Below are 23890 nucleotides of genomic sequence, written 5' to 3'. Positions count from 1 at the left end.
ACTTCAATTCAATTTTCAGTTAAAAATTCATTTTCAATAAAAATTTAATTTTCAAATAAAGAAATGAAATTTCAACCAAAAAGGTTAATTTTCCACCAAGAAGGAATATTTTTTAACAAAATAGTTGAATTTTTAACAAAAAAAAAAAAATATGTTTACATAAACATAAAATAGTTAAATTTTCAGTTAAAAATTAATTTTCAATACAAAATTTAATTTTCAATCAAAAATTTAATTTTCAAATAAAGAAATGAAATTTCAACCAAAAAGGTTAATTTTCCACCAAGAAAGAATATTTTTTAACTAAATACCGGAATTTTTAACCAAGTATTTTAATTTTTAATAGAATTTTCAACCAAATAGCTGAATTGTTAACAAAAAAAAATTACGTTTACATAAACATAAAATAGTTCAATTTTCAGTTAAAAATGAATTCCTTTGCAGAAAATTTAATAATTTTGTGAAAAAGTTTATCGTTTTTTTGGGTTGTAAAAACTTAATATTTTTAATAAACATTATAATTGTTTCAGTTTTTGTAGAACATTCATCTTTTCAGTTGAACATTCAACTATTTTGTTGAAGATTGATCACTTTTGCTTGAAAGTTCAACTATTTGGTCATAAATACAAAAGTTTGGTCTACAATTATTATTTCTTGTTTGCATATGTAGGAATACTTTACAAAACATTAATTTTCAGCCCTGAATATTCGTTTTTTTTTTAAATCGAAGTCATTTCTTAACTGAAAAATATATTTTTGGTGGAAAGGTTATTCTACTTGGTTTAAAAGTTCACTAATATTTGTTTGCCTAAGAATTCATATTTAATGTTTAAACATTTTATGAAACAGTAATTTTACTTGTTTAAAAATTCAATTGTTTTGTTGAATAATCGTCTTTTAATTTTCCACCACGAGATTTTCGCCTCCGGTTTAGCCGTTTTTGATCATAAAATAGAGGTTATGCATAATATTTTTGATTTTTATCATGATTTTGAAAACAAAAGAGTAGTGTTTTATGAATTTTATTATCAAATAATTATCTAACAATTCCTGAGATAAATATGCGTACTTACAAAATAATTTAGGATTTAAAGGTCCTAAAAGTAATACCTGTTTATGTAAATATTCCACTTGTGGCTTTCTTTTTTGCTTGTAGAATTTAATTTCCGAAATTTTATTCTACTTTTATATATAATCCATTCAATTTCCAGCACTTCGTCTTCGTGTTCGTGATTTCTTGTCCATGAAATGGTCAAAGTTCATAATAATAATAAAAAGAAAAATCTCTCCTTTATCGACAGAGGGAGTGCTATCGGTCAGTAAAACACTTGCATTAACACTGCAGCATTAGTCATTCGAAAAAAGTGTAAAGATTAAATTTAGTTTAAAAAATGGCACTAACTTTCGGCCAGTGTAATTCTATGAACTGTAGTCAAATTGGAACTTTGCAATGTCCAACTTGCCTGAAAATCGGGATTAAGGATTCATATTTTTGCAGTCAGGTGAGAAAAATTTAGAATTTTATAGGTTAGGTTTCACGCATACAATTTTTTTTCTTTGAACAAAAGGAGGAAAAGTTGGCAATCCACAAAAATATCTTAAAATTCATTTATTTTCATCTCTGGAATTCATTATTTCTGTCTTAATTAATAATCTAGTCCTTTTTCACTTTTATTTTAATATTGTCATGCATCCGTTAATGATCCGGCGTGTTTCCAAAATAGACAATACAAGAATAATTTTTAGTTGAGGTTCTATTTTTCTTTCATTGGTTTATTAATACTTATAATTGTTTTATATTTTTAGTTGAAAAAATATTTTTCTCTGGAGAAAAAAATGTTTGCGATCATTAGAGAAGCACTTGTTCTAGGTTAAGTAAAGAAGGAATTTATAAATAGAACACGGAAGTCAATGAGAAATGCACTTTCCAATGCATTTCTCAAGTTTAGTTTATTTCAAATATATTTCAATCTTAGTTTATTTTAAATGCCGATGTTAACAGATTTTATTTTTTTTTATTTTTCAAAACTTCTTTTTATTTTATATTTAGTCAAATTCATCAAACCCATTTTTCACAGAATTAAAAAAAATTTAGATGTTTTTCAAGCCTATTTTTGAAAAAATGGCTTTTTACCATTAATACTTTAATTTGCATTTTTATGAATAGTTTTAATTAAAAATGTGTGCATTTTTTTATAGAAAATTTTAGTTGTCTCAAGCCCATTTTTGCAAAAAAATGGCGTTTTAAAAATTTTAAATGCCATTTTAAATGGATTATTTTATTTAGGAGTATAACTATTTTTTATTTTTAATAAAATTAATCAACCAGAATTTAAAAAAATATATTAAGGGTGTCTTTTAAAACCATTTCTACTGTTTTATTTTTTAGTAAAATTCATCTACCAGATTCAGTTATTCTAATTAAAGATTCATCATTTTACTTGAAAATTTATATTTTTGTTTTAAAATTCAACTATTCCAGTTAAAGATTGATAATTTGTGTTAAAAATCCATCACTTTGTTTGAAAATGTAACTATTTTTGTTGAAAATAAGTTGTATTTTTTTGTTGATGTAGAAGATTATTATTTTTTAGCTAAAAATCTAACTACTCCAGTTGAATATTCCATAATAATAGGAAATTCATCTCTTTAGTTGAACATTGATTTTTTTAAATTTAAAACTTTTCATCTAATTTTTGGTTGAAATATGATTTTTTTTTAGTTGAACATTCGTCTTTTTGATCAAAATTCATCATTTTTGTTTAAAATTAAAATACTATGATTAAAGATTAATTATTTTAGTTGAAAATTCACCTTTTTGGTTTAAAATTCAACTATTCTGGTTATATATTCATACTTTTAGTTGAGAATTCATCGCTTTATTTGAAAATGTGACTAATTTTTTGGAAATTAGTTTTTTTTGTTAAAAATTATTATTTTTAAATGAATATATATTTTTTCTAATGAAACATTACATCATATTAGTTAAAAATTCATCTCTTTGGTTAAATATATTTTTTTATGCAAAGATTTACGTATTCCATTTTTTGTTTGAAAATATATTTTTTAAATTGATTTTTTTCGTTAAAAATAATCTCTTTTGTTGAAAATTCAATTATTATAATTAGCGATTCTTCAGTTTTTATGAAAATTCATCTCTTGGTTTGAACATTAATTTTTTTAAACTTAAACCTTATTTAATTTTTATTTAAAAATGATTTGTTTTAATTGAACATTCGTCTTTTTGATCAAAATTCATCATTTTTGTTATTTAAAATTAAAATACTATGCTTAAAGATTCATTATTTTAGTAGAAAATTCACCTTTTCGGTTTAAAATTCAACTATTCTAGTTATAGATTAATATTTTGTTTAAAAATGTAACTCATTTTGGGCACCAGTTTTTGTTGTTAAAAAATGATTATTTTTAAATGAATATATATTTTTTCTAATTAAACATTACATCATATTAGTTAAAAATTGATCTCCTTGGTTAAATATATTTCTTTTATGGAAAGATTTAGGTATTCCATTTTCTGTTTGAAAATATATTTTTTAAATTGATTTTTTTTCGTAAAAAATAATCTCTTTTGTTGAAACTTCAATTATTATAATTGAAGATTCATCATTGTGTTTGAAAATTCGTCTTTTTGGTTTAAAATTTATCTATTCCAGTTGAAGATTCATCAGTTTTGATGAAAATTTATCTCTTTGGTTGAAAATTAATTTTTTTTAACTGAAAATTTAATTATTCGATTTTTGGTTGACAATTTATCTTTTTCAGTTGAAGATTCATGTATTTTGTTGAAAAATCAACTGTTTCTTTTAAAGTTTCATTACTTTGAAATACATCTATTGTTTATTTTTATTAAAATACTCTCTCAAAGCACATTTTTGCAAAAAATTACTTATTGAATTTAATTTCCACTTTTAACGTATTATTTTACTTTGTCATGCAAAAAATATGTACATGTAAATAATCTATTAAAAGCGGAAATTAAAACTATTTTTTTAATGGATTTAAGAGACCTTTAAATATTTATTTTTAATTCAGTAAAAAATCTGGTTGATGTATACTACCGGCAGTAATTATCTACATCCCTATTTTTGTTGCTGTTACTAAAGTTCCTTAATTTTTATAACATTAACATGAAATTTTGTTTGCTGAAAATTGCACGAAAGTTAATAAAATTGTATGTCTAACAAGCTCAAATTGAAGAGAAAATTACAATTTTATAAAAAGATATTGCAGAAGTACGTCCAATTTTTATATTTTGAAAAAATAAGAATAACTCGGAAAATAATCAACCTTTTTTAAAGATTTTTGGCTCATTTTTTAAGGAAAGTTTGCATAATATTTTCCTAAATTCTTGAGCGCTTTTTGGAATTTTGTCCCAAATTTCAAATAATGATATATTGAATTTGAAATATTTTCTGGACACAGGACTGCTTCAAGAGCAACTGGAAGGAGCATAAAGTTCTACATAAACTAGCAAGTATGTGTAAATAATATAAAAAAGTGTTTAAAAAATATTTTGACGATTCGGAGGTGGAGAGAAAATTTAATTGATAAATTCAATTCTAGAGGGGGAAGGAAGCAATAAATCAAACGAGTACAATCCGTGGCCTCATTATCATTATTCTGGAAAATTGCGACCTTATCAGAAGGAAACGCGACGAATCGTACCCGTTTCCATTGGCCGTCCAGATTATGCAACTCATCCATCTGGAATTCCATTAAGTGAACAAGAAGTCCGAGGATCGTCTCAAATTAAAGTTTTGGACGATGAGGAAATCGAGGCGATGCGCGTTTCCTGCAAGGTATTTTACTCTTTTTTCAACTGAAATAGTTTATAACATTTTTAGGAACCGTTGGCCGCGATCTTTTTAATTTAAAAAATATTTAAAATCCTCAAAATGTTGGAAATCCTTTTAAAATACACAAAATGCCTTGAAAACTTTATAAAATTTTATGAAATCTGATAATATTTCCTGAAATACTGGAAAATTAATTAAAATATATTGAGAGATTTTAAAGTCCCTTGAAATCATTGAAATCCTCTGAATTCTTATCTTTTTCTTTCCAAAACTTACGATTTTGTAGAGCCCTCAAAAATTTATTTAAATTTCTTGAAATTCTTTAAAATATTTTTTAATCTTTTCAAAATTTCCTGTAATGTTTTTAAAAAATCTTTAAAAAATAAAATCCTCTAATATCTTTTTAAATCACTTGAAAATTTGTAGATCTCTTTAAAATTCCTTTGATTTAAAAAATTCAAAACATTTAAAATTCTTAGCCTTTTGAAATTTTGTAAAGCTGTTGAAAATTCCTTGAAATCTTTTGAAACGCCCTTACAAATTTTAAAAATCTTTTCTAAATTTCTTGGAATATTTTTAATTTCTGGTTAATTAATATTGCATATCAAATTCTTTCCATTTTTTTTTTGTAACACTGGAATTTTGTAAAGCTCTTAAAAAATCCTTGAAATCCCTTTAAATAGTTTAAAATATTTTGATATCTCATGCAAATTTTTTTTGAAATCTTAAAAAAAACACTAAAACATTCCAAATACCATAAAATCTTTTGAAATCTCTTGAGATTTTGTAAATCCTTTGCAATTTTTTGATCTCTGGAAAATTGATTAAAATATTTTTAAAAAACACACTAAAATATTACAAATTCTTTTTAATATTTTTAAATCCCTCGATAATTTTTTAATTTTTTGAAGTATATCTTTTTTTAAACACTCTTGAAATCCTGTAAAATATTTTCTAAACCCTTGACCTTTTTTTTATATTTTAAAATTTTCCTGTAATCTTTTTTAAAATAATTAAAAAATCAAATCCTTTAAAATATTTTTAAATTTTTTGAAAAATTTTTATCTTGAAAAAATACTTTGATTTAAAAAATCCGAAAATATTTAAAATCCTCAAACTCTTTTGAAAGTTTGTAAAGCTGTTAAAAATCCTTAAAATCCCTATTAATAATTTTAAATATTTTTATATATTATGCAAATTTTTTTGAGATCCCAAAAACAACCGCTAAAAACTTCCAAATACCATGAAATCTTTTGAAATCTCTTGAAATTTATAGAAATATAAAAAAAATACACTAAAGCATTACAAATTATTTTTAATCTTTTTAAATCCCTGGATAATTTTTTAATATCTTGGAATATATATTTTTTTAAACACTCTTGAAATCTTTTAAAATATTTTCTAAACCCTAGACCTCTTTTATCTTTTAAAATTTTTCTGTAATCTTTTTAAAAATCTTAAAAAAATTAAAATCCTGTGAAATCTTTTTAAATCCCTTGAAAATTGTTAAATCTCTTGAAAATTCCTTTGATTTAAAAAATTCTAAAATATTAAAAATCCTCAAACTCTTTAGAAAGTTTGTAAAGCTCTTTAAAAATACTTGAAATCCTTTTAAATAATTAAAATAATTTTTATATCTCATGTAGATTTTTTTGAAATCCTTAAAAAGAACCGCTAAAACATTCCAAATACCATGAAATCTTTTGAAATCTCTTGAGATTTTGTAAATCCTTTGACAATTTTTTGATCTCTTGAAAATTTAGTGAAATAAAAAAATAAAAGAAAAACACTAAAACATTAAAAATTCTTTTTAAACTTTTCAAATCCCTCGATAATTTTTTAATTTCTTGAAATATATATATAAAAAACCAAAAAAAAATATTTAAAATTCTACGAAATCTTTTAAAGACTTTAAAATTTTGTAATGATCTCGAAAATTTATTTAAAGTTTTTTGAAATCGTTTAAAATATTTTTTACACCCTTGAATTTGTTTATCTTTTTAAATTTTCCTGTAATCTTTTTAAAAAATCAAAGAAAATTCAGATCCTTTAAAATCTCTTGAAAATGCCTTTGATTTAAAAAAATCTAAAACATTTGAAATCCTCAGTCTTTTGAAATTTTGTAAAGCTTTTGAAAATTTATTAAAATCTTTTGAAATCTCTTAAAAATTTTTAAAATCTTTTCTTCAGAATCTTTTAAATTCCTGGTTAATTATTGGTTAATTAATATTACATTTCAAATTCTTTGTAATTTTTTTAAACACTGCAATTTTGTAAAGCTCTTAAAAAACCCTTAAAATCTCTTCAAATAATTAAAAATATTTTTATATCTCATGCAAATTTTTTTTAAATCTCTTAAAATTTTGTATTTTTTGATCTCTTGAAAATTTATTTAAGTATTTAAAAAAATATTGAAAATTCTTTTTAATCTTTTTAAATTCTGTGATAATTTTTAAATTTCTTGAAATATATATAAAAAAACAAAAAAATATTTAATTTTTTACGAAATCTTTTAAAGACGTTAAAATTTTGTAAAGATTTCGAAAATTTGTTTAAAGTTTTTTGAAATCGTTAAAAATATTTTTTATACCCTTGACTTTTTTTTAATTTTCCTGTAATCTTTTTAAAAAATCAAATAAAATTCTGATCTTTTAAAATCATTTTAAATCTCTTAAAAATTCCTTTGATTAAAAAAATCTAAAACATTTAAAATCCTCAGTCTTTTGAAATCTGGTAAAGCTGTTGAAAATTCCTTCAAATCTTTTGAAATACTTTACAAATTTTAAAAATATTTTCTTTAGAATCTTTGAAATTCCTGGTTAATTATTCGTTAATTAATATTATATTTCAAATTCTTTACATTTTTTGAAACATATATGAAAAACACTAAAATATTTAAAATTCTAAGAAATCTTTTAAACACGTTAAAATTTTGTAAAGCTCGCAAAAAATTTGTTTAACTTCTTTTTAAATCCTTTAAAATATTTCGAAATCCTTTGAAAACTCTTGAAATTCCTTAAAAAATTTTAATCTCTTGAAAATTATTTGGATTAAAAAAAAACATTTTTAATCTTTTGAAATCCTTCAAATTATTCTGAAACTCCTTGAAATTTTGTAAAGCTGTTGAAAATTCCTTGAACTCTTTTGAAATCTTTCACAAATATTTTAAATCTTTTGTAAATTTCTTTTAATCTTTTTAATTCATTTGAAATCCTTTGACAATTTTTTGATCTCTTGAAAATTTATTCAAATATTTTAAAAAAACACTAGAACATTACAAATTCTTTTTAATCTTTTTAAATCCCTAGATAATTTTTAAGTTTCTTAGAATCTGTAAAAAAACACAAAAATATTTATAATTCTACGAAATATTTTAAAACCTCTTAATATGTTGTCAAGCTCTCGAAAATTTACTTAAATCCTCTTGAATTTATCTTGTTAAAATTTCCTGTAATCTTTTTAAAAAATCTAAAAAAATAAAATCCTTTAAAATCTTTTTAAATCCCTGGAAAATTTTTAAATCTTTTGAAAAAATACTTTGATTTAAAAAATTCTAAAACATTTAGAGTTCTCAAAGTCTTTTGAACGTTGTTAAAGCTCTTGTTAATTCCGTGAAATTCATTAAAATCCTTTAAAATATTTTATAATTCATGCAAATTTTGTAATATGTTGAAATTTCCTTGCAATGTTTTAAAAGCCTTTGAAATCGTTTTTAATTCCTTGACATTTTTTAAATCTCTTGAAAATTTCCTGGATTTAGGAAACTCGAAAATATTTTAAATCCTTTAAAACCTTTCAAAATCCTTGGAAATCTATCAAAATATTTTGAAATCCTTTTCAAATTTTTTAATTTCTTGAAAATTTATTGGAATATTTTGAAATCCTTTGAAAAATTCTAAAACATTTCAAATACTATATACAAATCTCTTGAAATTCCCGGAAATTTTTTTACTTTTTGAAATCCTTCTAAATATTCTGAAACTCGTAGAAATTTTGTAATGATGTTGAAAATTCCTTTAAATTTTTTAAAATCTTTTTTAAATTTCTTCGAATCTTTTAAGTTCATTTCGAAAATATTTTTTAATCCATTAAACTTTTTCTTATCTTTTAAAATTTTCCTGTAATATTTTTAAAACGTGTAAAAACATTAAAATCCTTCAAAATCTTTCTAAATCCCTTGCAAATTTTTTTATCTTTTGAAAATGCCTATGATTTAAAAAATTTTTAAATATTTTAAAGTCTCATAGTTTTTTGAAAGTTTGTAAAGCTCTTAAAAAATTCTTAAAATCCCTTTAAATAATTAAAAATATTTTTATATCTAATGCAAGTTTTTTTGAAATCTTGAAAAAAAACAGTAAAACATTTCAAATTCTGTTTAATCTTTTTAAATCCCTGGATATTTTTTAAAATTCCTTGGAATATATAAAAAAAAAATATTAAAAATTCTACGAAATCTTTTAAAATACGTTGAAATTTTGTAAAGCTCTCGAAAATTTATTTAAATTATGTTGAAATCCTTAAAAATGTTTTTTAGTCCCTTGCATTTTTTTATCTTTTAAAATTTTTCTGCAATCTTTTTAAAAAATCAGAGAAAATTCAGGTATTTTAAAATCTTTATAAAACCCTTGAAAATCTTTTTAAAACCCTTGAAAATTCCTTTGATTTAAAAAATTCTAAAACATTTAAAATCTATTGCAAATTTTGTAATTTCTTGAAAATTCCTTGGTATTTTTTAAAATACTTTGAAATGTCTAGGAAATTCGCTGGATTTGAAAAATTTTTAAACATTTTAAATCTTTCGAAATCATTTAAAATCTTTTGAAATTCTTTTGAAAACTCTTGAAATCCCTTAAAAAATGTTTAAATCTTAAAAATTCTTTGGATAAAAAAAAACCATTTTTAATCTTTTGAAATCCTTTGAATTATTCGAAAACTCCTTGAAATTTTCTAAAGCTGTTGAAAATTGCTTGAAATCTTTTAAATTTATTGAAATATATATATTTTTTAAACTCACTAAAACATTACGAATTCTTTTTAATCTTCTTAAATCCCTAGATAATTTTTAAATTTCGTGGAATCTATAAAAAAAATACAAAAATATTTCAAATTCTACGAAATCTTAATAAATCTCTTGACATTTTGTAATGCTCTTGAAAATGTATTTAATTCTCTTGAAATCATTTAAAGTCCTTAAAGTCTTTTGAAAGTTGTTAAAGCTCTTGATAATTCCGTGAAATTCCTTAAAATCCTTTAAAATTTTTTGTAATTCATTGCAAATTTTATAATTTGTTGAAATTTTCTTGTAATATTTTAAAGCCTTTGAAATCTTTTTAATATTCTTGACATTTTTTAAGTCTCTTGAAAGTTTCCTGAATTTAGGAAGCTCGAAAATATTTTGTAAAGCTCTCAAAAATTAATTTAAATTCTTCTGAAATCTTATTTAGTCCCTTGAATTTTCCTGTAATCTTTTTAAAAAATCTAAAAAAAATGCAAATCCTTTAAAATCGTTTTAAATTCCTTGAAAAATGTTTAATCTCTTTAAAATTCCTTTGGCTGAAAAAATTCTAAAACATTTAAAATCCTTAGTCTTTTGAAAGTTTATAAAGGTTTGATAATTCACTGAAATCGCCTAATACCCTTTAAAATCTTTTGAAATCCATTAAAATTTCGTAATTTTTTCAAATTTCCTTGGAATATTTTTAAATCCTTTGAAACCTTTTCAAATTCCTTGACATTTTTTAAAATTTCTTGAAAATTCCCTGGATTTAGGAATCTCGAAAGCATTTCAAATCCTTTAAAATCTTTAAAAATACTTTAAAATCTATCGAAATCTTTTGAAATTTTTTTGCAAATTGTTTAATTTGTTAAAAATTCCTTGGAATCTTTTAAAATCCTTTGAAATATTTCGAAACTCCTTGAAATTTTGTAAACCTGTTAAAAATTTCTTGAAATCTTTTGAAATCCATTTCAGATTATGCAAATCTTTTCTAAATTTCTTGGAATCTTTTAAATTACTGATTAATCACTATTACATTTAAGAAGCTTTGAAATTTTTTAGAACATTTTGAAATTTTGTAAAGCTCTTAAAAAATCCTTGAAATCCCTTTAAATCATTTTAAATATTTTTATATCTCATGCGAATTTCTTGGAATCCTGAAAAAAAAAACATTCCAAATGCCATGGAATCTTTTGAAATCTCTTGAAATTTTGTCAATTTTTTGACCATTTTTTGATTTCTTGAAAATTTATTAAAATATTTAAAAAACACAATAATATTACAAATTCTTTTTAATCTTCTTAAATTCCTCGATTATTTTTAAATTTCTTGGAATGTACAAAAAAAAACAAAAAAAAAAACAAAACAAATATTTCAAATTCTACGAAATCTTTTAATATCTCTTGACATTTTGTAAAGCTCTTGAAAAGTTATATAAATTATCTTGAAATCCTTTAAAATCTTTGGAAATTTGTTGAAATTTCCTTGCAATGTTTTAAAATCCTTTGAAATCTTTTTAAATTCCTTGATATTTTTTAAATCTCTTTAAAATTCCCTGAATTTAGGAAAGTTGAAAACATTTCAAATCTTTTTAAATGTTTTAAAATCTTTCTAAATCTTTTGAAGTCCTTTGAAAATTTTTCCATTTGTTGAAAATTCCCTGGAATCTTTTAAAATCGTTTAAAGTTCTTTTAAATCCTTTGAAATCTCTTGAAAAATCGCTCAAGGTGGAAAACTCTAAAATATTTCAAATCTTAGAAATCCTTTCAAGTCTTTCGACATACTTTAAAAACTTTTGAAATCCCTTGAAAATTGGCTAATTTCTTGAAAATGTCTTGGATTAATAACTTTCTAAAACATTTCTAACCTTTTAAAATCCTTTGGAATATTTTGAAATTTCTTAAATTTTTATAAAGCTGTTGATGATTCTTTGTGATCCCTTAAGATTCTTTGAATTATTTTGAAAATCCCTTGAAAATATTTAAATCTTTTGAAAATTCCCTGGATTTATGAAAATTTAAAACATATCAAATCCTTTGAAATATTTTTATATTCCTTGAAAAATTTCTAATCTTTTGAAAATTACTTGGGTTTAAAAAATTCTAAAAAAATTCAAATGCTTTGAAATCTTTCAAAAATCTTTGAAATATTTTTAAATCCCTTGACATATCTTGAATCTCTTAAAAATTTCCTGGATTTAAGGAACGGTAAAACATTTTAAATCCTTTCAAATCTTTTGAAATCCCTGATAATTTTGTGAAGCTCTTGAAAATTCCTTAAAATACCGTAAAATACTTTAGAATCTTTTTAAATCCCTTAACAATGTTTCTAATCACTAAAAAATTGATTGGAATTATTTTTAAAAACACTGCATTATTTTAAATCCTTCGAAATCTTTGAAATATTTCGAAATCCTTTGGAAAATTGTGAAATTTCTTGCAAATTTGATAATCGTTTAAAAATTTCTTGGATTAAAAAAATTTAATCTTTTGAAATCTTTTGAAATATTCTGAAACTCCTTGATTTTTTAAAGCTTTTTAAAATTCCCTAAAATCTCTTAAATGCCTTTGAAATTCCTTGAAATTTTATAAAGCTATTTAAACTTTCCTGGAATCTTTTTAAATATCCTAAAATCGTTACAATTATTTAAAATCTTTACAAATATCTTGAAATATATGAAAATCTCTTCTAATCACTCTAATACTTTAAAAGCTCTTAATTCTTGTGAATACATTCTATAAAATTCATTAAATTATTATAAAGTTCTTTGGAAACCCATTTAATTTTCACGAAATCTTCGAAAATTTATGAAAATACCTTGTTAGTTTTTAAAATCTCCGAAAACATTCAATTAAGAAGATTAGATGTCTATTAAAGAAGATCAATTATCTAAAAGAAAAATGAAATAGTTCAATTTTCAGTTAAAAAAATAAATTTTTAACCAAAAAAAAAAATGAATTTTGGACCCAAAATATACAAATTTTCAACAAAATAGATGAATTTGCAACAAAATAGTTTTGAAGTCACTTGAAATTTTGTAAAGCTCTTGAAAATTCCTTGGAAATTCTGTACATTTTTTTCTAAATCTCTTTAAAAGATCTAGAAATCCCTCAACATTTTCTGAAATCTTTTCAAATCATTTGATAATTTTTCAATCTTTTTCAAATCCTGTGTAATCTTTTTAAAAACTTCCAAGATTTGAAATATTTTAAAATATTTTTAAATCCCGTGACAATTATGAAGTCTCTTGAAAATTCCTTTAATTGAAAAAAATCTAAAACATTTAAAATCCTCAAACTCTTTCGCAAATTTTGGAATTTGTTGAAGTTTCCTTGGAATCTTTTAAAATTCTTTGAAATATTTTTAAATCCCTTGACGTTTTTTTAATCTCTTGAAAATTCCCTTGATGAATTTGTTGGAAATTCGCTGGAGTTGAAAAATTCTAAACAATTTAAATTATTCGAAATCTTTTGAAATCTATTGAAATCCCATAAAATTTATTTAATCTTTTGAAAATTTCTTGGATTTAAAAAAAATCGAAAACTTGTCTAATCTTTTCATATCCTTTAAAATTTACGAAAATACTTTGAAAGTTTTTAAATTTCCTTTAAATTTTCAACCAAACAGATGAATTTTAAAAGAAATTTATTGTTTATCAAAACAGATACATTTTTGACAAAAAATGGAATACTTATATTTTCAGATCAAAAAATTAATTTTCAACCAAAAAAAAGAACGATCTTTCAACAAAATATTTAAATTTTATAATATTTATTATAATATGATTCAGTTTACAAAGCTTAATTTGAAAATCTTTCACTTACAAATTTTCCATTTTGGATCTTAATTTTTAAGCTTACATTTTTCATTTAAATAATTTTTTAATTGCAGTTTTAGAGACTTAAGAAATTAAAAATGAGTACCGTATGAAATCTATAATTTTGCATTAAAACATGTTTAGTGGGTCAACTATACATTTACATTATATTTATCTATAACATTGAACTCTACTTTCAGAATTAAAAATTGCAATTTTTAAATAAGAGAAAGAAAAATTGCTTAATATTTATAAATATTTGACTGTTAATTTAAAATCAGTAACTTTAAATCAAATATTCAAAACGAAAAAAAAGTAAATTTTAAATGTTATAATTTTAATTGTTCTAATGGAAATTTTTTTAATTTTTAAGTATAATTGTTGAATTTTGATGTATAAATAAATATTGAACACCTATTATTCCTAGAAAAAATATAGATTTTTGCAGTTTTCGAACAACAAATTTAGAAGCTTTTTAATGATTGTGAAATACTTCAAAAAAATAAAAATCATTTTCTTAATACTCATAGAAAAATTCAAAACAATTTTTTATTAAAAAAAATTAATTTGAAGAGATTTTTAAAAATATTTTCAAAATTGTCAAAATGAATCTGGAAGATTTTCAGGAAATTCGTTTCAATTTGCGGGATTTTTTTTATAAAGTTTTAGGAAAAATTATCGAGAAAATTCGAATCATTTTGAAAGATGATGGTAAGTTCGGAAAAATGATTAAAATACTTTACAATTTGAAAAATTTTTAAATAACATATAAATTTTTCAAGATTTTGAGATCAAATTTTGAAACATTTTAAAGATTTATAAAGTATTTAAAATAATTTAATTTAAAACGTAAGAAGAGTTCAGTTTATAAAAAAAGTAATCCTTCAATTTTTAATGTTTATAGCTTAAAATTTCTTTAAGTGATTTACAGCTCAGTTTTTATTAGTTCAAATGCAAATGTTTTAACCTTCGAGATCGATTTTTTTGCTTTTATTGACCGTGAAAAATGTGTGCGAATCGGGAAAACCCCCAGGAAATAACTGAGAATTTTTTTCCTCAATTAAAACAGGGTGGCCGCTGGACCGGGAAACTGGAAAATGACAATGAATTTATTTTTTGACCGGGAATTTTACAAATTTTTAAAAGACAAAACTGCCCAAGTTTGATTATAAAAGTTTTTTTTCAATAATTAGTTGAATTGTTATCTTTCTTAATTATGATATTCACTTTATAATGCGTAATTTAAAAATCTTTTACTTAAAAAATTTTCCTTTTTAGATTTCCATTTTTAAGCGTACATTTTTTATTTAAAGAATTTCAAAATGCTTTCTTCAAGACTTAAACAATTGAAAATTAAAATCGTTTGAAGTTGAAAATTTTTGATAGAAAAAATTTTTATTTTATCAACTGTAAATATAAATAAATAAATAATTTAAAAAATGGACCTGTACTTTAAAAATTAAAAAGTGAACAATAATTCTTTTAACAAAAGGATTCTGAATCCGTTCAAAATTTAAGAATTTCCATATTTTAACGTTAAAACTCAAACTGTTTTAATTCGAAAATCTTAGTTTAAAAAAATGTAAACGCCCGATTGAAGCTTTATAAACTATTTTGAACAGAAAAATAACTTTATAATAATATATTCGTAATTAAAGGCTTTTATTAAGTTTAAAATATTGGTTCAATCGAAAATAGTCCATTTTTAATCCATTTAATTAAAAAAAATTAATTAATAAAAATAGTGGCTATTTAATATTTAGCAATATTTTTATGCTTATTTAAAACGAATAAATTGATACAAAATATTTAAAAGTAAACAATTTTGAAACTTAATTGTTTAACATAAAAAGCCTTGAATCGTTAAAATTTCGAAATTTTAAGCTTTGAAAGTTACAATTTTAATATTTTTCTATTTGAAAAATGCTTATTTTGTAAGTGAAATTGTAGAATTTTGAGGTATAAATAACAATTGAACACTTATTATTTGTAGAAAAAATTTGAAATGATTTAAAATAATTCCAGCGAACTTTGTGTTTCGATAAAATTAAGTTAGAACAAAATGTAGATTTTTGGCAGATTTCAAATAAAAAATATATAAACTTTTTAAAAATTGTGAAAGGCTTCAAAAGAATAAAAAAATATTCTTTCAAGATTCCTAGGGAAATTGAAAATGCTTATTTTAATAGTTATTTTAAGGAAAGCTTTATAAAGATTTTAAGAGATTTCCAAAATTTTCAAAAGTGAATCTTGAATATTTTAAAGAAATTTTTGAAAATTTCCAGGATTTTCTAAAAATTGTAGGAAAAATTCGATATATGTCATTTAAAATGAATCGAATTTTTCCTACCATTTTTAGAAAACACTGTTAATTTTAAAAGATTTCCCTAATATCTTCTAGATTCTTTTTTGACAATTTTGGAAACTTTTAAAAATATTTTGTCATAGTAGTTTTTCAACGTGAAAAATATTTCTCAATTTTCCTGGGATCTTAAGAAAATGTTTTTATTCTTTTGAAACCTTTTAAACCTCTTGAAAAGCTTCCAAATTTTTTATTTGAAATCTGCAAAAATGTACATTTTATTTTGTATTAGACTGTGGCTATTTGCACCGAAATTTTAGAAATTATTTGAAATCATTTCAAATATTTAATTAATTTTAAATATTTAAAAAACTTAAAATGGCTCAAATTTTTTTCTGCAGATAATAAGCAGGATTTTTTAAAAATTGTAGGAAAATTCGAGTCATTTTAAAAGATATTTAGAAGGTCTTAAAAAATTTCAAAAACAATTCTAAATTTGAGAAAGTTTATAAGAACTTCTAGATTTCCTAAGATTTTGGAATAAAATTTTGATGCTTTTCAAGGATATTTAAATGATTTCAAATAATGAAATTTAACTTCTAATTTAGGAAGTGTTGAATTTAGAAAAATGTTAATTTTTCAATTTTCAATGTTTTTTAGTTTAAACTTGTTTAAAATAATATAATTCTGAAAAATTTTAAGTCGATTGATTAATTGATTGAATTAGAACAGTGAAATGAGAACGTGGATTTTTATTTTTGTTACTGAATTTGTATCTTTGAACTCTGTAATTAATAAAATAAAAAATTCTGAATTTTGCTGTTTATCTACATTTTATTTAAAATTGTTCAATTGAAAAGTGTTAATACTGGACTCTCATTTTATTCGTGTAAATTATTGAGCATTTGAATCTCACATTTTTTAAATTTAAAAACTTATAAATAATTTAAAATTGAAGAGGTCCACTTTGAGTGCTTCAATTTGTAGTTTATTTTTTATTACTTTAAAGGGAAAAAACTTTAGTTTTAGAGTTTATATTTTATAATTTTCTTTGATTAAAACCGAGTTTGTTTCTAAAGTTTTTTCTTTTTTTTAATCTCTCTTTCCGAATTTATAGCTTGGACGAGAAGTTCTCGACGAAGCTGCAAAAGCAATCGAGGTTGGCGTTACGACCGCCGAAGTAGACAGAATCGTCCACGAAGCTTGTATCGAAAGAGACTGTTATCCATCTCCTCTAAATTATTATGAATTTCCGGCGAGCTGTTGCACTTCCGTAAATGAGGTGATCTGTCACGGTATTCCTGATAATAGGCCACTAGAAGATGGTGACATTTGCAATGGTACAAATTTTTACAGCAATTTAGGGGCCCTTAGAAAACTGTGTCACGCTATTTTAAAAATTATCCATCGCTCTCTTTTATCGTCACAGATATTTGAACAAAGTTGTTGAATTTTTAAATGAAAAAGGCGAATTCTGTAGAAAAGAGTTTAATTTTCCACCCGAAAGTATTAATTTTTAATCAGAAAGATAATTTTTAACGATGTAGTTGAATTTTTTGAAGAATATAAGGGGCTTTACTTAAATTATCAAACGGATTAATTATTAATGAATATTATTTTTAATCTTGTAATACTTTTAAGATAGAATCTTTTACAAGCGGAATAAAACAGTATTTTATTTAAAATTAAAATTTTTTGAATAGATTAATTTATTTTAAACAAAAAAATTTATTTTCTACAATAAAACATTGCTTTTTAACAAAATACTTCAATTTTCAACAAAAAATGTGTCATAGTTTAATATTTAAATCAAAAGAGATGAAATTCGTACAAACGGAAAAGAGTTTTTAAGTAAGAAAGAGACGAATTTTCAACAAATCAAGATTTTTCACTTAAGAAAGAAATTAAAATTTATCTAAATTGTTGAACCGCCAAGCAAAAAGACGAATTTTCTCTAAAAAAAATTGAATTTTCAAACGAAAAATATGACTTTTCAACAAAAATTTATTTTATACGAAACTGGTGCATTTTTTCCCAATAAAAATGAAATTTCAAAACAAGAAAATTATGTTTTTTTTTTATCAAAACGGAGATTTTTCAACTAAAAAAGATGAATTTAAAGAAAAATTAGTAGTTACATTTTCCGTTATTAAAAAAAATGAAATTTCCACTTAAGCAGATGAATTTAGATATAAAAAAAATAGTTGAATTTTCTGCTAAAAAAGATTTTAATTGACTTTTCACGATGAACATATGAATTTTTGAAGAAGAAACAAGTTTCTACGAAAAAAATTGAATTTTAAATCCAAGAATACGAATTTTTAACCAAAAAGGATTACTTTTTAATAAAATTCTTGAATTCTCTAGCAAATTATAAAACGGATTAATTATTAATGAATATTATTATTATTATTTTAGAATCTTTTACAGTATCATATTTAAAAATTAAAATTTCTCCAATCGATTTATTTATTTGAAACAAAAGATGTTTTTTCTACTATAAAATATGACTTGAACGAAATACTTTAATTTACAATTAAATAATTAAATTTTTAACATAATAGTTGAATTTTCGACCTAAAAAGGTAAATTCCCAACAAAAAATGTGTTATAGTTTATATTTCATTTTAAAAAAGATGAAATTCGTACAAAGAAAAAAGAATTTTCAAACAAAAAAAAACGAAGTTTTAAGAAATCACGATTTTTCACTGAAAAAATAAATAAAAGTGGAACTAAATTGTTGAACATTCAAGCCAAAAGACGAATTTTCTCTAAAAAAATTGAATTTTCAAACGAAAAATATGACTTTTCGGCAACTTATTTATTTTACACGAAACTGATGCATTTTTACCCCACAAAAATGATATTTCAAACCAAGAAAATGATTTCTTTCGCTAAAAAATGGCAATTTTCAACTAAAACAGATAAATTTTCAAAAAAAGATAAATTAAATTTTCAGATAAAGAAGTTATTTTAAGCAAAAAAAAAGGCTTTTCCATTAAAAACTTAAATTTTCAACCAAAGAGACCCAATTTCAAATAAAAATCTTGAAAAAAAGGTTTCTTTAATAAAATTCAATAAAATTGTTGAATTCTCTAGCAAAGAGTTACATTTTTATCCAAACAAATTAAATTTATCTTAAAAACGATGAATTTTCATTTTAAAAAAATGCAGAAAAGAGTTGAATTTTTATCAAAAAAAGATTCTAGATGACTTTTCAAGACCAAGTATGAATTTTTTAACAATAAATAAGTTTCTATGAAAAAGTTGAATTTTCGATTCAAAAAGACGAATTTTTTCAACCGAAAAGGACGAATTTTTAACAAAATATTTGAATCATCCATCAAATAGTTATATTTTTATACAAGAAAATGCTGAATTTCTAACAAAACAGTAGAATTTTCAACCAAAAAGTTTAAATTTTTAACAAAATAGTTTAATTTTCAACCAAAAAGTTGCATTTTTATGCAAGAAAGATGAAATTTCTCTTAAAGCAGATGAATTTTCAACAAAAACAAATAATAATATTTTTTTTAATTTGAATTTTCATCCAGAAAAGATGTCAGCTCTTTTTTTCAACAGCAAAATTTTTAATTGACACAAAAAGTAAATTTTCTACGAAATAGTTAAATTTTCAACAAAACAGCTGAATTTTTAGCCAAAAGGTATGACTTTCCAACAAAATGATTGAATTAAATAAAAAAAAAAACAGTTGAATTTCCTTCCAAGAAAGATGTAATTTCTTCTAAAGTAGATGGATTTTTAATTAAAAAAATATGTTTTTTTAAATATTTGAATATTCATCAAGAAATATTTCAATAAAACAGTAAAGTTTTCAAACAAAAAGTATGACCTTTCCACAAAATTGTTGAATTTTCAAGTGAATAATTTCATTTCTATTCAAGAAAGATGAAATTTCTTCTAAAATTAAGGAATTAAAAAAAAAACTTTAAAAAAAATAGTTCAATTTATATCCAAAGATGATTCCAGTTCAGTTTCTAACATCAAAATAAGAATGGTAAACAATAAGTTAATTTTATGTTAAATATTAAAATTCCTTGAAAAAAGTATGGATTTTTAACAAGATTGTTAAATTTTCAACCAAACAATTTCATTTTTGTCCAAGAAAAATGAAAATTCTACTTAGGCAGGTGAATTTTTAAATCAAAAAATGACAAATTTTCAAAAAAGAGTTGAATTTTCATCCAAAAAGATTTCAATCGACTTTTCAACACAAAAAGATGAATTAAAAAAAATATCTAGGAAATAGTTGAATTTGAAACGAAAGTTGCATTTTTATCCAAAAAAGATGCAATATTTCTACCTTCTAGTAAAAAAGATAAATTTTCAGAAAAGTTTTCATTCAAAAAATATTTCAGTTCATTTACCAATTTCGATGAAAATTGACATTGAAAATTAATTTATTCAATTTTTAGTTGAAAAATTATATTTTTTAGTTGAAACTTTGTATTTTTTGGTTGAAGCTTGATTGTTTTAGTTAAAAATTCTCTTTTTTGTTGTTTAAAATGCAACTATTTCAGTTGAGGATTCATCATTTTAGTTGAAAATTTACCAGTTAAGATGAACATTATTTTTTTTTCTAAAAATGTACCTATCCCATTTTTTGTTTAAAACTGATTTTTTTTCCTAATTCAAAATTGAACTATTTAGTTAAAAATTTGTCTTCTTTGATTGAAAATTCAACTATTTCGTTAAAATTTATGTATTTTATTGAAAATTTGTATTTTTTATAGAAAATTAATCTTATTGTTTAAAAATTCATCTTTTTAAATAAAAATCAAGTATTTTAGTTTAATGTTTATTATTTTAGTTGAAAATTCATATTTCAGGTTAGAAGTAATAATTTTTGGTTAAAAATGTAACTTTTTTTTAATGAAAACTCAACTATCTGGTTAGAAATTAATATTTTTTATTTAGAAATTAAAATATTTGTTTGAAAATTTATGTACTTTATAAAAAAATTTGCCTTTTTTGTAGAAAATTAATCTTTTTTTGTTCAAAATTCAAGAATTTGGATGAAAATTTGTATTTTTTAATTGAAAATTAAATTCTATCGTTGAAAATATACATATTTGGTTAAAAATCGATTTTTTGATTTAAAAATTCTTCTTTCCGGCTAAAAATACAAGTATTCGTGGTTGAAAGTTAAATTCTTTTATTAAAAATTAATTTTTTTGGTTGACGATTTATCATTTTAATTAAAAATTCATTTTTTTGCTGGAAATATGAGCTGTTTGATTGAAAACATATTTTTTCTTTCGATAAAAAGGAGTTATTTTGTTTTTTAAACTTAAAATGTAACTATTATTCCAGGTAAATATTCCATAATTTTAGATGAGAATTCATCAATGGTTAAAAATTCATTTTTATCATAAAATTTAACTATTCTAAAAATAATCTAAAAATGTAACTATTTTTTGAAAGTTATTTTTCTTTTTTTAAAGTTATTTTTTGTAGGAAAATAATTTTTTAAACTGAAAACTTAACTCATTCCTTCAAAGGAATTTTCAAGAGTTTAAAAATTTTTCAAGAGGTCCCAAAGCGTTTCGAAAGATTTTACAGGATTTCGAAGGATTTGAAATGTTATGAAATTTTTAAACTCCAGCTAGTTTTCAAGAGATTTCAAAGGATTTTAAAATATTCCAAGAAATTCTCGACAGTTTAAAAATTTGCAAGGGATTTCAATTTTTTTAAGGGTTCAAAGGGATTTCCAGGAATTTCCAATGATTTTAAATGTTTCGGAATTTTTTAAATCAAAGAAATTTTCAAGAGATTTAAACATTTTGAAGGGATTAAAAATTTTTTAAAGCATTCAAAATGTTTGAGAGTTTTTGAAGGAAAAAATTTCAAAGGATTTCATGGAATTTGAAATTGGTGTTTTTTTCAAGGATTTCAAGACATTTTTTTTATGGATATTCCAAGAAATGAAAAAATTATCAAGGGATGTAAAAAGTTAAAATTTACACACAAAAAAGAACATTAATTTTAATCATGTTTTTTGGAATTGAATTTTTTCGGATCGTTGCTTCTTACCAATTTTTGAAAAATTATTGCCTTTTGATAAATGATTGTTTATTTTTTTCGGGAAAATATTCTTTACAATTCTACTGTTTCCAATTTTGAAAGTAAATTTTTCTATTTTTGAAATCGTTAGAACCATTTTTTTTTCAAGAAAACTTTTTTTTTCAAACAGATAAATATATTTTCAGGTTATTTAATTATTTTAAAAATTGGAACCAGTACAGTTGTAAAGAATTTTTTCTTGGAAAAAAAGCTGTCATTTATTAAAATGAAATAATTTTTCAAAAATAAATGTTTTTTGTTGTGAAATTTATCATTTTTCATGAAAAAATAATGTTTTTTGTTGTAAAATTTATCATTTTTCACGAAAAAATAATTTTCTTATTTGAAATTACATTGGTTATTATATTTTGATTCTTAAAATCATAGAAAAACTATTTTTGTTGATGTCTGACTTTTGGCACGACAACTATGGAATTTAAGGAGTATCAAGAAATTTTTGAGGACTTTAAAAATATTCAATGAATTTGTAATTTTTCTAGTGTTTTTAAAAAGATTCTAATAAATTTTCAAGAGATTAAAACATTTTTTTCAGAGATTTACAACATTTTAAAGGATTTTAAAAGATTTCGTGGAATTTAAAATGTTTCAGTGTTTTTCTTTTTCAAAAAATTTTTATGAGATTTAAAAATTAATAAGGGATTTAAAAGATTTAAAATTATTTAACGGTACTTCAAGGATTTTTCGAACATTTAGTTCTTGTTGAAAATTCAACTATTTTAGTCGAAGATTGATAATTTTGCTTGAAAATCTATCAATAATGTTAAAAATTGAACTATTTTCTTGAATATCGTTTTTTGAAATTATTATTTTTTCATCTAAATGTTTAACTATTCTATTTTTTTAATAATTAATTTTTAGTCGGAAATCTAATTATTTGTTTCAAAATTAATTTCTTTTGATATTTTTTTTTCTCTTTAAATGAACGTCGTGAATTGCCATAAATGTTTGCAAATATGATAAATGAAAAATATTTGGATTTTCTTATCGGGTTCTATTAATTCAATTCGTATTTTAGCGAAAAAAAAATTGGAAGAAAAAAAGGAAAAAAGTTTTTCTGGAATTGTGACGTAGTTTTTGAACGGTCTCGTACTAAAATTACGAGCAAATAATTGAACCAAGTTTTAATTTCGTTTCAGTTGACGTGACAGTCTTCCATAATGGGTTTCACGGGGATTTGAATGAAACCTTCTTCGTGGGCAATGTGAAACCCGAGATTAAGAAGCTCGTGGAGGTGACGCATGAGTGTCTTTCGAAGGCGATCGATATCGTTCGACCTGGTGAAAAGTACAGGGAAATTGGTAACGTTATTCAGAAGCACGCTCAGGCACATGGATTCAGCGTAGTTAGGAATTACTGTGGTCATGGAATTCACCGGCTCTTCCATACAGCTCCAAACGTTCCGCATTATGCGAGTAAGTCTCTCAAATTTTTATTTAGGATATTAGATCTGAGCCATTGTCGTCCCCCATTTTTTATATATCCTTTTTATACCCTTTTATACCAGATTTTAAAGATTTTTCTAAACATTTTAAAAATTTTAAAAGATTTCAAATTTGTTTAGAAGATTTCAAAAGATTTGAAATATATTAATGATTTCACATAAATACAAAAGATTTTACAAATATTTTAAGTATTCCAATAAAGATTTTAAAAAGTACACCAGATTTTAAAGATTTTTAAAAACATTTGAAAGATTTTCAACGATTTCAAATTTGTTTAGAAGATTTCAAAAGATTTGAAATATTGTAATTATATCAAATAAATACAAAAGAGTTTACAAATATTTTAAGTATTCCAATAAAGATTTCGAAAAGTACACTAGATTTCAAAAATTTTTCAAAATATTTTAAACG

The 23890-nt window shown here is 22.2% G+C and overlaps 2 protein-coding genes across 2 annotated transcripts in view; one reads left to right on the top strand and one right to left on the bottom strand.

Moving 5' to 3' along the window:
• LOC117169234 (enoyl-CoA delta isomerase 1, mitochondrial-like) overlaps positions 1-1263 on the bottom strand; it is a 32164-nt gene extending 30901 nt beyond the window's left edge. The window contains exon 1 of the mRNA XM_033355501.1: positions 1111-1263. The gene's annotated coding sequence lies outside the window, so the exon portion shown is untranslated. The remainder of the gene's footprint in view (positions 1-1110) is intronic.
• A 69-nt stretch (positions 1264-1332) lies between these two features.
• The window catches only part of LOC117169233 (methionine aminopeptidase 1), a 31560-nt gene continuing 9002 nt past the window's right edge, over positions 1333-23890 (top strand). The window contains exons 1-5 of the mRNA XM_033355500.1: positions 1333-1502; positions 4444-4495; positions 4585-4820; positions 17050-17272; positions 23174-23449. Coding sequence (XP_033211391.1) covers positions 1392-1502; positions 4444-4495; positions 4585-4820; positions 17050-17272; positions 23174-23449 — 898 coding nt within the window. The 5' untranslated portion in view covers positions 1333-1391. The remainder of the gene's footprint in view (positions 1503-4443; positions 4496-4584; positions 4821-17049; positions 17273-23173; positions 23450-23890) is intronic.

Source organism: Belonocnema kinseyi, chromosome 3 (genome assembly GCF_010883055.1).
Source record: "Belonocnema kinseyi isolate 2016_QV_RU_SX_M_011 chromosome 3, B_treatae_v1, whole genome shotgun sequence".
NCBI classification, from domain to species: Eukaryota; Metazoa; Arthropoda; class Insecta; order Hymenoptera; family Cynipidae; genus Belonocnema; species Belonocnema kinseyi.
The sequence above is the reverse complement of the archived record's forward strand: the minus strand, read 5'-3'. Positions and strand labels throughout refer to the sequence as shown.